Source organism: Aspergillus udagawae, assembly GCF_001078395.1.
Source record: "Aspergillus udagawae IFM 46973 DNA, scaffold_8, whole genome shotgun sequence".
NCBI lineage: Eukaryota > Fungi > Ascomycota > Eurotiomycetes > Eurotiales > Aspergillaceae > Aspergillus > Aspergillus udagawae.
Window position 1 is genome coordinate 1,460,937 of NW_025091271.1, and position 13,312 is coordinate 1,474,248.

The 13,312-nt window shown below is 50.8% G+C and overlaps 6 protein-coding genes across 6 annotated transcripts; 2 read left to right on the forward strand and 4 right to left on the reverse strand.

Annotated features, from left to right (window-relative positions):
- Positions 1-140: 140 nt before the first annotated feature.
- Aud_009990 (polysaccharide lyase family 26 protein) lies at positions 141-2,747 on the forward strand (the record flags this gene model as incomplete). Its single annotated transcript, XM_043294833.1, has 1 exon — positions 141-2,747. One exon carries the CDS (start codon positions 141-143, stop codon positions 2,745-2,747), a length of 2,607 nt encoding a protein of 868 aa, XP_043150768.1.
- Positions 2,748-2,878: 131 nt separating this feature from the next.
- Aud_009991 (uncharacterized protein) lies at positions 2,879-3,519 on the reverse strand (the record flags this gene model as incomplete). Its single annotated transcript, XM_043294834.1, has 2 exons — positions 2,879-3,075; positions 3,123-3,519. The coding sequence occupies 2 exons, from the start codon at positions 3,517-3,519 to the stop codon at positions 2,879-2,881; spliced, it is 594 nt and encodes a 197-aa protein (XP_043150769.1).
- Positions 3,520-3,960: 441 nt separating this feature from the next.
- Aud_009992 (putative CTP synthase) lies at positions 3,961-5,868 on the reverse strand (the record flags this gene model as incomplete). Its single annotated transcript, XM_043294835.1, has 4 exons — positions 3,961-4,581; positions 4,633-5,596; positions 5,656-5,791; positions 5,844-5,868. 4 exons carry the CDS (start codon positions 5,866-5,868, stop codon positions 3,961-3,963), a joined length of 1,746 nt encoding a protein of 581 aa, XP_043150770.1.
- A 658-nt stretch (positions 5,869-6,526) lies between these two features.
- Positions 6,527-8,871, reverse strand: Aud_009993 (citrin; the record flags this gene model as incomplete). Its single annotated transcript, XM_043294836.1, has 4 exons — positions 6,527-7,080; positions 7,147-7,309; positions 7,371-8,573; positions 8,695-8,871. 4 exons carry the CDS (start codon positions 8,869-8,871, stop codon positions 6,527-6,529), a joined length of 2,097 nt encoding a protein of 698 aa, XP_043150771.1.
- A 1,884-nt stretch (positions 8,872-10,755) lies between these two features.
- Aud_009994 (phosphatase PAP2 family protein) lies at positions 10,756-11,844 on the reverse strand (the record flags this gene model as incomplete). Its single annotated transcript, XM_043294837.1, has 3 exons — positions 10,756-11,463; positions 11,526-11,743; positions 11,811-11,844. 3 exons carry the CDS (start codon positions 11,842-11,844, stop codon positions 10,756-10,758), a joined length of 960 nt encoding a protein of 319 aa, XP_043150772.1.
- A 694-nt stretch (positions 11,845-12,538) lies between these two features.
- Aud_009995 (uncharacterized protein) lies at positions 12,539-13,306 on the forward strand (the record flags this gene model as incomplete). Its single annotated transcript, XM_043294838.1, has 1 exon — positions 12,539-13,306. One exon carries the CDS (start codon positions 12,539-12,541, stop codon positions 13,304-13,306), a length of 768 nt encoding a protein of 255 aa, XP_043150773.1.
- Positions 13,307-13,312: the final 6 nt, after the last annotated feature.

Below are 13,312 nucleotides of genomic sequence, written 5' to 3' on the forward strand. Positions count from 1 at the left end.
AGGGGCCGCGGGGATTTGTTCCTTTGCCGGGAGGAAATAGGCCGATCGGGACGACTACAAGTGAGTGGCTGTCTCGCCCAGATGACCACCTCATACTAACAGAGTCAAAGTATCAATCATCCACCGACGGTTAAACAACCATGACGAGCAATCTGCGGTGGCTGACTGACTATGGTCCTGATTCGCTGTCAGGTGGGATCTCCTTTGGTATGCCCTGGCCAAAAGGTCTGTATCAGCCTGGTCAGTCTTTTGTCATTGAAGGGAACGGTCAGGAATATGCTATAGATTCGAGAGAAATAGCCTACTGGGCAGACGGGTCGCTCAAATGGACGGTACACTCGGTCAGTGGGCATGTGGGGTATAGCGAGGAGTACATTGTCAAAGGCTCCTCCAAATCTAAGGACAACGATGCTGGTGTTGTCATCGAGGAAGCCGATAGTATCACAGTCGCTACGCGCCTTGGGCTGCAGCTCAAATTTGCACGCTCAGGAAATTCGTCCTTGTTCGAAAGTCTTTCGCTGTATGGCCGCCCTCTGTGCTCTGGCGCCACTCTTGTTGCGTCCATCAATGGCAAAGAGTATTCGACCATTGTCAGCAAGGCTGGAGTGGAGAACGCTACGAACTCCAGAGCAGTCATCAAAGTCTCCGGGACGCTGGCCTCCCCTGGCGTTGAGCACCTCCCGTTCGATGTGCGTGTCTATGTATACTCAGACGCGTTGCCCATCAAGATCCTGCATTCTTTCGTCCACGACCTAGATGCAGATGAACCTCTAACATCACTGGGAATTCGTTTCTCCGTCCCTTTAGAGAATACGGAGCTTTATAACCGGCACATACGTTTTGCTGGTTCCAATGGAGGCATCCTCAAGGAAGAAGTCCAAGGACTGTCTGGATTACGACATGGTCCAACAGTCACCAACAGGATAGATCAAACAGCAGGACGAGCTGTCACTCTCAAACAAGAAGAGTGGTCCAAGACTGATCTCCATCAAGGTCTCTCATACATTCCGTCATTTGACTCCTACACCCTCTCACAGCTATCCTCCGACGGCTTCACTATCAAGAAACGAACAAAAAGGGGCTCCTGGGTCAAGGTAACCGGTGGTTGTCGCACAGATGGGACCGTGTATCTAGGCTCAGCCAGACACGGCGGCATAGCCGTTGGCATGTCCGACTTCTGGGAACGATACCCGACTCAGCTTGACCTGGCCGAGCTCACTCAGCGCGAGGGTGCCATCACCGTGTGGCTCTATTCCCCCCTTGCGGAACCGCTGGATACTTCCCCATACCACGATGGGCTCGGGCTGGACTCGTACGAGAAACAGCTGCATGCACTCGACGTTACATACGAAGACTACGAACCGGGCTTTGCCACTGCCAACGGTATCGGCAGGACGAACCAATTCTTCCTCAGGCCGTACACATCCACCCCTTCCAACCAGGAACTCAGCTCTTTCTCGAGTCTTGTGAGGAACCCTCCCCGTCTCGTCCCAACAGCCGAGTACATGCACTCCACTGGCGTCTTCCACGGCTGCTGGTCACCCGCCCACAAACAGCCCGCTTCGACGCAGGAAAGGGCCATCGAGCACAACCTCAACCTTATATTCAACCACTACCAACGACAGATAGAGCAACACCGCTGGTACGGCTTCTGGGACCACGGAGACGTGCAGCACACGTACGACCCCTACCGGCACGCCTGGCGCTACGACGTAGGCGGCTTCGCCTGGGACAACTCAGAACTCTCTACCGATCTCTGGCTGTGGCTGTACTTCCTGCATACTGGTCGCGCGGACGTGTTCAAGATGGCCGAGGCAATGACCCGACACACTAGCGAGGTAGACACCTACCATGCAGGCCGGTTCAAGGGTTTCGGCACGCGGCATGGCGTCCAGCATTTCAGCGACAGTTCGAAGCAGCTGCGGATCTCGAACGTGCTCTACAAACGGATGTACTATTACTTGACTGGTGATGAGCGCACAGGCGATTTGATTTCCGAGCTGCAGAATTGCCAATTTGCCCTGCCGACTCTCGACTCGCACCGTAAGGTGCAATCGCACGCTGATGTCCCCGAGGGCTTCGCCATGACGAACATCGGTCTTGATTGTGGCGCACTCGCAGCAGCATGGTTGACGGCGTGGGAACGACGGACGGACGGCTGGGAGCATTGCCGCGATCTCTTGATCAAGTTGCTGGACGGCATCGCTGGCTTCAGACACGGCATCGGCAATAATGCTATCCTACTGAATCCAACCACGGGAGAGATTCGAGAATGCCCCCCGCCAACGCCCGAGTACGCCATCTCCCACCTCTCCATGCTCTTCGGGTTTCCCGAGATATTTGCAGAGCTTCTTGACTACGCGCGTGACGCGCACCCCGCCACAGTAGACAAGTTTATGGTCGTGTGGCTCTCCTATTGCAAAGCGTATAATGGGGGCGCTGAAGTCCAGCGTAGAGAATTCGGGTTCGAGTTTCCGGATCATGCAACCTGGAGACAGAGTCATTCGACGCTTACGGCATTTGCGGCCGTCAAGCTGAAGAGTGAAGAGCTGGCTCGCGCGGCTTGGGACCAATTCTTCCACACTGATGGGTATACAGAAAGCCATCAGTGGAAGGTCGTCGAGACCGCGCCGCCGGAGTACTTTACGCATGGGGAGGAGGCTGCTTGGATTACGACGAATGAGGCAGCTAGGTACGGTGTGTCTGCTATTTTCAATCTGGCGAATATCAGGGAGTGTTTGTCGTAACCTCCTTTCTTAGAGGTGGCCTCAAGCCTTGAAACAAAAGGTAACCCAACATTAGAACTTCATCAGTAAAACTACATCCTCAGGTCCAACAAGCCCTAAACTATGCCTCTAATTCAACGTGAAAGCAAAGATCAAATCCTCCTCCTCTTCCGATCCCTCGCTTCCTCCTCATGCCAACCGACCTTACACTCTTCCTCCCCATAGTGCCTCCCACAACACCCATACACAAACCCCTCGGGATGATCCTCCCGACTCTCCTCCGTGTCAATCTCCTCATCTTCCCAGAGATCAATATTCTGCCAGTACTTATCATCCGCTACAGCCTCCTCTGTAGCAACATTAGCATCGCAGCCCACAGGAAAAAAGACTACATACCAGGATGAAAACAACAGCTCTCCCTAGAGTTCTTCGTAACGTCATACTCCACCCCGCAGTTCGCACACACCGCGTACCGCGGCCGGACCTTCGTCCTCTTCTTCGACTTGAGGCGAGGGGGCATACTGTCGTCTGGAGCAGGTTGAGCTGTGTCTGTGTCTACCTTGGCGTTTGCTTCAGAGTCAGACCCAGCGTTAGAGTTAGAGTCAGTGTCACCCTGCTTGGGAACCTGCTCCTCGCTGACGAGAAGGCAATCAGAGACGATTGGGAGAGCGGCCGGGAGAAGCCGGCATACGTTGCGGATGATATGCCGTAGTCGCGACGAGGGCGCGGCGTTGAGGGCTTGGTTGAATTGCTCGAGGAATTCTTCGGAGTTTGGGGTGTCGAGGGTGGACATTTTGCCGGATTCTGGCAATTTCTATCCTGGATATGGTTGTGGTTCTCGTATTGTATAGATGGTTTAGGTTTAGGTTTACTTGAGACGCGTATATTGGTGTTGTGGTACGTGAGACAGTCTGGTCTTGGCGCTATGCACTTGTATGGAGTCCGTGAACTACGGATGGGAGGTCCTACAGTATTGGGTGATGGTGATAGAGTTCTATGGTGTGGTCTGAAGATGATTGCCAACGCGCTCATGACGCGAAGGGCGGTGTATCATTTTTGTAGCTATTATACTACTAGCTGGGCCCATTCCAGCATGCAGGCATAGTTCTATCTCGTTCCCATACATATGATCCACGTTACTCTTTATTCTGCCAAACGCCAGAAACAAACATTGAAATAACCAACCCAACAACTAGCTGATGCCTTTTACCGGCATCAGCTCCCCCAGCCCAATCTAATGGAGGGGGATTTTCATCTCTCGGTGGCTCAGGTCGTGGCGATCCTTGAACACCTCGGTGATCTCCTCAAGGCAGCCGGCGGAGGCAGCGAAGAAGCCCAAGAAGGTCTTGCTGGGCGCAAGGACTCGGCTGAGATACTCCGGGTGGAATTGCACACCGACGAACCACTTGTGGTCCTTGAGTTCGACGATCTCCATACGCTTGCCGCTGTCGTCCTTGCCGACAAAGGTCAGACCAGCCTGTTCGAGCTGGTCGACGAGGTCGGGGTTAACCTCGTAACGGTGACGGTGTCTCTCCCAGATCTCCTGCTTGTCTCCATACAGCTTCCGCAGACGAGACCACTCGGTGCCGGGCTGGAAGTGGGTGGCCCGTTTGCCGAGTCGCATGGTGCCTCCCATCTTGGTCTTGTCGATCTCAGGCATGTAGACGATCGCAGAAGGCTCGCAGTTCTCGTGGAACTCCTCACTACCAGCGTCATTCAACCCGCACACATTGCGAGCATACTCAATCACGGCCACTTGCATACCCAGGCAAACACCCAGGTAAGGAACATTGTTCGTACGGGCCCATTGGGCACTCTTGATCATACCCTCGGTACCACGCTCGCCAAAACCGCCCTGAACACAATATTAGAGTCATTCATAAGAGTACATACGGAAAAAACCTACAGGAACCAGAATTCCGTTGGCTGTTGAAACCGAGTGCCACGCCTTGTAGTACTCGGCCGGGTTCGTGTCCTTGTGCTCGTCCTCCAGGTGAGAGGACTCGACCCAGATCAGATCCAGCTTCTTCTTGCAATGCATGGCAGAGTGCTCGAGCGCCTTGCTCACGCTCATATAAGAATCATGCAAACTGGTGTACTTGCCGACAAGGGCGATCGAGACAGTCTCAAAGACACGGTCCTGGCTAATGGCAAGACCCTGCCATTCCTGCCAAATCACCTTGCCATGCTCGATGAGCTTGGGGTCCTTCGGGACCGAGTCAATGTGCAGCAGTTCTTTGATGGTATTGAGGAAGCCCTGCTTCTCCAGGAGAATGGGCACCTGATAAGTGGTCGACACGTTGTGAACTCCGACAACCTGATCCCGCTCCACCTGGCAGGCATTGGCGATTTTCTGAATAGTTCCCTCTTCAAGAGGAGTTTCGCAGCGGCAGGCGATCAGATCCGGCCTGAGACCAGCACTGCGAACATCGCTAATGGCTCTCTGGGTAGGCTTGGTCTTTTGCTCCGAGCCGATCAGAGGGACGTAGCTGACGTGAATCTCCAAGAAGTTGTTCTTGCCGGCCCGTCGTTGAAGCTGACTCATGGCCTCAACGAAAGGTGCACTCTCAATATCTCCAACAGTACCGCCCAACTCGATGATGCAAACGTCGGGTTCCCGCCCTGACTCGTCCACGGGAACCTTGGCAACCCGTTCCACCCAGTTCTGAATCTCATTGGTAAGGTGCGGCACGATCTGAACTGTCTTTCCCAGGTAATCGCCGCGACGCTCCTTCTCAATGACGTGTTGGTAGATCTTTCCCGTGGTGATATTGTTATCTCGCCCGAGAGTGACTCCGAGGTAGCGCTCGTAGTTTCCGAGGTCGAGGTCGGCCTCACCTCCGTCGTCGAGAACGAAACATTCTCCGTGTCTTTGATGCGTCAACGTCAATTCCAATGAGATCAGGTGAGCATAGTAGGTAAGACCAACTCTAGAGGGTTCATAAGACCGGCATCCGGATTGAGATAAGGATCAATCTTGATACTCGAAACGGCCAGACCAGCAGTCTTGAGCAGCAACCCGCAACTGCTGGCGATAATGCCTTTGCCGACACCAGAAATGACACCTGCAGGAATCAGCGAAAGCGTCATGGCAGAAAGACACGGAAAGATCATTACCTCCAGAGACCAGAACGTACTTCATCTTGGCTAATTGAGATCGGAAAGTGTTATTCAATGGTAGCCCTCCTGGTAAAAACCAGGGAAGGGGGGGAAGAGAAAAAGAGAGAAAGAAAGGTTGCGGCGGGTCCAATGCAGTCTATGAAAAAAAAAAAAAGTGGATATCATCACGTGCTCAGCTCTCAGCAGCTTATCTTATCGCCAATCTGGGGAACTCAACAGGCAACCATCCAGGGTCTTGCAGGCAACAAGACGAATTATGACTCATGATAGAACCCTAAAATTCCAGAGAGAGTACCTCTCCATCGTCAAATTTGCCAATAGCGATATGGATATGGTCTTATTCGGATAATTTTTGTGATTTATATCTCACGTGACCGAGATATCTCTAGGTAGAAAAGAAGGCAAGATCTCATGCTTTGATGTCGAACACAGTTGCATGCTAGGAATGATACGACCTTCTTTTAAGTCTATCTGCTTTTGGTACATGTGCAATGTAATCTGGTTCCTGTATGAACAAAAGAGAAGGAAAATTATGCGTGATCTTCGCCCGGCCAAACCAAACCAAACCCACGTGAATCAAGAAAGACGGTGGTGAAAATACAGAAACATAATATATTTTCAAGTCAACGCAGGAGACAGAAGAAAGCCAAATGATCGCTATGAAAACAAGTCTATGCAAATCATTGCTTCGACGGCTGGAGGAATTTGGGCCATTTATCGGCCTGAGGGATATAGACGCGACCAATGTTTTCGTCGAGGTCGAGGAGGAGCTTCAGAGCGTTTCTTGACCTCAGATAAGGGAGAGGCGCTTTGGCACTCTGTAACCCAACGCCGGGCTCAACATGTCCCGAGGGAGAGACTTCTTCAACCTGAGTGCCGGGCATGGGAAGCCATTTCTGCAGCAGTTCATAGGCAGCCAGTGTGAAACCGAACTGCGGTGACGAACGGACGATACGAGCAGGACCACCCTTGAAGAAGGCCCTGAAACCTTCCTCCTTCCAGATCCTAGCCGCACAGTGGCGCAAGCCATTGTAACCAACGTCTCCTTTGCGAGCTTCAACTTGCAGACGGGTCTTGATTACATCGCAGGGTGTGGTAAGATAAGCGGCCGGCATACCGGCAATGGCACCGGCAGTGAGCAGCTGCACAATGCCAAGTTTGTGTGTTTGAGACTCGCCGAAAAGGTCGCTCTTCAGGTGGGCATAGGTGGGGAAGTAGATGGCAGAGAAGGGAACTAGAGTCCGAAAATGTCAGAAAGCATTTTCACAAAAGTAGAAGGCGCGCGTCGGTTCGTTCTTACCATCACGGAGCAAGCAAGCGCTAGCACCCTTGTACAATCCCACCAGACCCAGATTCTTCACAATCCACATGGCTGAGCGACGGGGAGCTCCCTCGACAGACTTGGCAATCTCACCCTGAACCTGCAGGCGGATCTTGACAATCTCGAGGGGATTTGTGAAGATCTAGCAGAAAGGTGAATTAGAATAGGCTTCCAAAGTAGGTGGAAGTCTCAGTAAAACTTACAACTTGGCAACCACCAGCAGTACCACCCGCGAGAATCTCATACGGATACCAGATCTTGCCGTTTTCCTTGTTGGTGAAGTGGCCACGGACGAGATCGTTCACAGTCAGCTTGATGGCCTTCTCCGGAGCAACACCGATCAATTGAGGCAGGACACCGGAATACAGGCCGAGGAAGCCCTCATTGCGAATGACTTTTCTGAAACAATCAAGCGAGTTGTTGTACAGTCTTTCGCCAACACGCGTCGAACGTTGGTTCTGCATGCGCGTCTTGACAAGATCGATGGGGTAAACCATAAAGGCGCCGAAAGCGCCTGCAAGACTGCCAAGCGCGAAATGGTGGACCGATTCCAAGATGCTGTGCAACACCGACCGAGTCTTTTCAGCAGCGACTTGAGCAGTGGTTGTTGCAGTGGAGACGGCCTGTCCTGCCAGAGCCAAAGGCATACGCCAGGAGGCATCAACGACCTTGGCGAAATCCTTCTGAGAGAGTCGGCCGGAAGGCGCATCGAGGCCAGCAAAATGGAACAGGATATCCGCTTCCATTGGTGTGAAAAGCGAGAATCGCGTAATGCGAGCAGCTTCGTTGAGGAAGTCGGCGCGCGTGATCTTGCCGTCTTCGCTCTTCTGGGTGGCTTCGCGGACAATAACGTCGATCATATCCATTTCACGCATGATATTCTGGAAAGCACGAACGGTAGCGTATGAGATCTTGGTGCCCGCTGAGATGTTGCACAGACTGGGAAGGTTTTCCAGGACATAATCTGACAGCTTGTGTTTCGAGGTCTCGAGGATGATGCGCTGGAAATCTTCGGGGTCGATATAACCGTCACCATCCTTATCGAAGATGTGGAAAGCTTGCCGAATGCGCTCGCCCTGCAATCCTCGGAGCATCTGAGCGAACTGGGGGTATGTCATGTCGTGCCGGGCCTTGCTCCGTCCGGAGTACAGAGAAGCCCATTCCGAATTCCAATCGAAAGGTATACTGTCACTGCTCTTGTTCATATTGTACAGGTCCTTGAAGGTGTCCCACTTCACTGTGCCCGTTCCATCCAGATCGAAGAGTCGGAAAGCAATCTCATATTCGGCATCGGGTTTGGTCAGGAGGTTTTCGAAGGTCGCCCAGTCACTGAGGCTGAGTTTACCGGCTCTTCGCTTGTCGGCGACTCTGAAGAGGAGTCCATAGTGTTCGCGCTTGATTTTGTGCTATCAATTGCAAAACGCAAGGTTGTTAGTCATATTTTGGAGTACACCCGTGGATGACCAGCGCGATGACACATCGCATAATGGGCAAAGAATCAGAGGGAAAGCAGGGCGCGAAACTCACATAATCCTCATGTTTTGGCGCAATAGCATTGATAAAGTCATCCTCCGTCATATAAAACTCGCCAGTACTTTCGTCTTTCCGTGCATGGTGAAAGAAATGGTGCTTGACCTGGTGCGACAACTTCGGCTCCTCTGAGCTGCCGAGCAACGACTCCTTGACAGCTTCTTTGACGGTCATTGTATCATGCAAATATCACACACAGACACTGAGCCAATGCAACCAATTCGCTCGACGATCCAGAATCCAAGAAGAAGCGAAAGAGAAGGGAGATCTGAGAGACTCCAATGTGGGTAAGAACGGGGTTATGAAGGGGTTGGGACCAGACAAATTGTGTGGAGAAACAGAATTACTAGGACAAAGAGGGAGAAGAGAAGGGCAAAAAAAATGGGGAGCAAGATGACAACAGATTGATCTGCCACTTATGCAGTTGAAATAATAAATTATACAAAGCAGATCCGAAGCGGTTCTTCTATCTTGTCTACGAAGAGATCTTCTATTTTTCTATCTTGACTTTCTCTCATAAGCCGGCTAAAAAGTTTTTCTTAGAGAAAGGGAGTGATTTTGTTGCCTCTTGAGAATGAGGCGCGAATAGGAAAAAGCAAAAGAAAAAAAATAAAAAAAAGGAACAAGCGCTTCACCGCCTCTGGAATGGGTAAATTACCCGGTGAGTGGTCGGACTTGGGACCGAACACCTCATTGCCTCAGGCCATGAGGCCAGTCGCTTCTCTGTAGTATGATCGTTGACCAACTCCCATCTGCTTGGAATGTCTAGAGTGTTCTTTGATCTTCTACAGCAGGTCACACAGATCTATATCGGACCTTTTATCAGCAGCAAGGCATGTCTTCATCCTAAGCAGCCATTCGCATGCCACGAGCCAGGGGCAGAAATATTCATGATGGCGAGCCACGGTAAACTCCGGAACGCACGATATCCACTGATTCGATAACCAGATCGGAGGCAGGTGACCCTAGAGAAAAACCCGCCAGAAGATCTCGTAGGCCGAGGGTGAGCTCGTAGCAGTAACAATGACTATACTTAGGCCTGTATATATGATCTCTTCAATATAGGGAAATATGCAAAGGATTATGATGCTCTCGTAGACCACGGAGTAAAAGCCATTCCAAGAGTCAGGTCATCCCTTGTTTCTTCTATCTGGTTTCTGTGTTTCTTGAAGAAAAGCACGGGGTCGGAGGTCTTCACATGACACACCTGTCTGACTGGTACATTTATGTTCCTGCCCACAAACTCGGCCCGATGTGGGAGTCACGTCTTGGTCTCGTCTGAGACGTCTCCGTCTTCGGTGCGGAGTAAGTTAGTGCAGCGGGTCCAGAATTGGAGAATTTCCAATTCCAGGTCACTGACTCTCTGACTGTACGAAGTAGCGTGGAATACGTCGTCTGATTGCTGAGAAGCACTCCGTACGGGCTGCGGAGTACGAAGCAAAAGCAAATGCCATTGTACTTTTTATATACCATCAATTTGCTTAAACGAATAGGTGTTTGACAACTCAGCCAACCCCTGCTTCCGGTAGTTGGTTGCCAGGCAAGGGTGTAGGACTATGCCCGCGGGATTTACCCCAATGGAGTTCACCGGCAGCGAGCGCTCGGTCGATTCGGTGTCTGCTAGGATTGATGATGTGTAGTGCAGAAAGACAGGGTGATTCATTAGTTTGCATTAGCTTATCGATAACGTTGGACTATCAACACCTTATTCAACTGTCCACCGGAGTTCAGATCGTACAGATTCTGCGAATAGGTGTGCACAGACATCCTTCGTCTGGAGATTTTGAGACCAAGTAGCCATTGATGGCTGTAACACTGTATGACTGATTATACCTGAAACGTCCGATGTCATTGTCGATGCTGACAGCTGGTCCTGCAGTATGTATGTACAATATATATTGAACGTTCGTGGATTTCCAAATTGAAGGTCAGACTATTGGACATCTGTGAGGCTTTATTTTGAGATTCTTTCAGGGGGCGGCGCATGCCTCTCGACTGAGCTCATAATAATGTTGCTTAAGACATAAAGAAAGAATATGAAGGCCTGGCTCTGAACCACTATTGCTCCGGTTTCTCCATGCGAAGCAACTTGAACAGTACCCGCTCCACCGGCAACAAAACCAGCATGGCATGATTGAATCTATATGCCGTCAAGGCCACGCAGACACCGACGAGGGCATCCAAAAGAAAGTGGTTTGCCGTTGCGATAATTGTCACGCCCATCATCATGGGCCAGAGTGGCGCAACCACGCGAATGAACCAGTGTGGGCTGTATCGCAACAAGCATAGAGCAACGAAAACAGAGTTACCAAAATGCAATGAAGGCATTGCCGCAATTGTGAGCTGGAACTTGTTTTGTGTCCAAGCGGATCCGCCACTGTTGTCATGTAGCATATCGACGAAGCCGTACTCCTCCGGCAGCAGTCGCGGCGGACTACATCGCCAAAGAGTGAGGATCGTGAACGCTATCACATTTTCGAGAGCAAAAGTGCGGCGGGCTCCTTGGTACTTTTCCCTTTGGAAAAAGGTATAGCCATAGACGAGGAAGATGACGCCTAATACAATGTGCGAGTAGTATACTCGAGCGAGAACAGCCGTTAGCCACGGCGCGCGATTGAGGACAAACCGTTGAACCCCTAGCTCGATATCTAAATGGAAGAAATGTTCTAGACTAAGGATCTGATGTGCATGGTGCCTGGCCCTCTCGAAAACGAGTTCGTTGTCGCTGATCGCTCGGGCAGAGATCGCGCGCAATCCTTGGTAGACCTCGGCTACTGTCAGGTCGTTCTCATGTCACACATCGAGGAAGAGAAAGAATGATGCCGTACCCAATATGTAAGTAGCCAATACCATATCTCTATAAGAAACGGAAAACGGGCGAGAATTCGTGTTTGGATGTTGGGGCGATCCCTATATGCCCTCCTTGGTTTTAGATCCTCGCCGTCGTCGTCATCAAGCAACGGGGTCTCAACGCAAGGTGTCTCCGAGAACTTGGTATCTTTGCGACGATTGATTAGGGTGCCAGCGGTAAAAATAACCACAATCGCTGGAGTCACAAATAGTCTGTCAATCCTGTCTGTCGTGATTGTCGGAGGTTGTAGCGGTCTACTTACCTGCGGGCTCAAGAAGAATTCCCAATGCGCCCATGATGATACTGTCAACTGTGACCACGTTGGCTCATTAAAGGATCATTCAGAGTGATCAATCCTAGTAAATATTTAAAGTTGTAGACCCGTCGGCTCAGTGCGGATCGGGCAGTCTTGCACACGACAGTTGTGTGCTACCAATTGGCTATGCTGACGTCACCTCCAGACCCGCTGCAAACAATGGAGAAATGAGAAAACCAAGGATAAGGCTGGATGGATGGACAGCACTGGGTAAGATGTCGTTCTGAACAGAATACAGGGCATAAGTCAATGTGACGGCTAGCTTGAGCTCAAGAGGCCGGGTACTCAGCTGCTGTTGATATGGATGTCTTCCACCATCCGCATTTAGCAAGTACCTATCTCTCTATAATAATGCACCTTCAACTTTGTGTAACACTGTGAGACAATGTTTACTAATTGCCCAATGGGTGACTTGTACGTCTCAAACCCGACCTTCTCTTAACATCATCGTCGGATATCCACATCTTAGCCATCTTGTCAGCATGCTCATGATCTCTCACCCGTTCCAATGGCAGATTTGGTCCACTATCTGGTTCTTAATATTACCCTTTTCTAGGCGTGTCAGTTCAGTCCTACCCCTGAGCACCCAGCCAGTTGCAGCAGCACCTGTTGAGGTGAGGCATATTCTACATCTACCCCTTCAGCGGAGCTTCCACTGAGAAATTAAGCAGCAAATGTTGTCCCTAGATCTCGAGGAAAACGATTATCTCTATCGGATAAGGAAAAAATCACGGATCGTATATGTTTCTGTCCTTGATGGGGATATCATTCCCCGTGATTGCAGGACAGACGGCGACCGAGTTCTTTCAAAGCTGCGAGAGATTCCGGAGTGGGAGGAGGAATGGAAGACACTCACTGTCCGGAGGGGCTTCCACGGTATTGACAGCACTGCAGATGAATTTATGCCACATGGGCTTGACCTCCGACAGCTTAATATTCCTGGTGCTGTCTTTCTCAACCTTTTAGACCTGACAACGGTCTCCCGGATTAGCGATCGCATCTCTCGAGTGAAGTATGATGGTGAAACCTGGATACTGAAGGTTGCACGATTCAGACATGAAATTCCGGCCCTGCAACAAGAGACTTGGATATATTCTACTCTAACATCGACTGGTTTTCCTCTCGGTCCGAAATTTATTGGCTTCGTCTATGAGGAAACAGAAGCTCGAATTGTTGGCTTTCTAATGGAGGAAATTTGTGGGGAAACCCCAGACATACATAATCTCAAAGATTGCGTGGAAACTGTTCGTCTGCTGCATGCATTCGGAATTGTGCATGGGGACCTCAATAAATACAACTTCCTAATGACGGAGCAAGGTGCAAAAATCTTTGATTTTGAGGCTTCCGCTGCTCAGGGAGACGTGGACCCAGCAGCCGCTGAGGAGGAAGTAAAAGCTCTTGCCAGCAAGCTGGCAGATGAATCAGGCATTGGCAAACGTTAAGTCCTT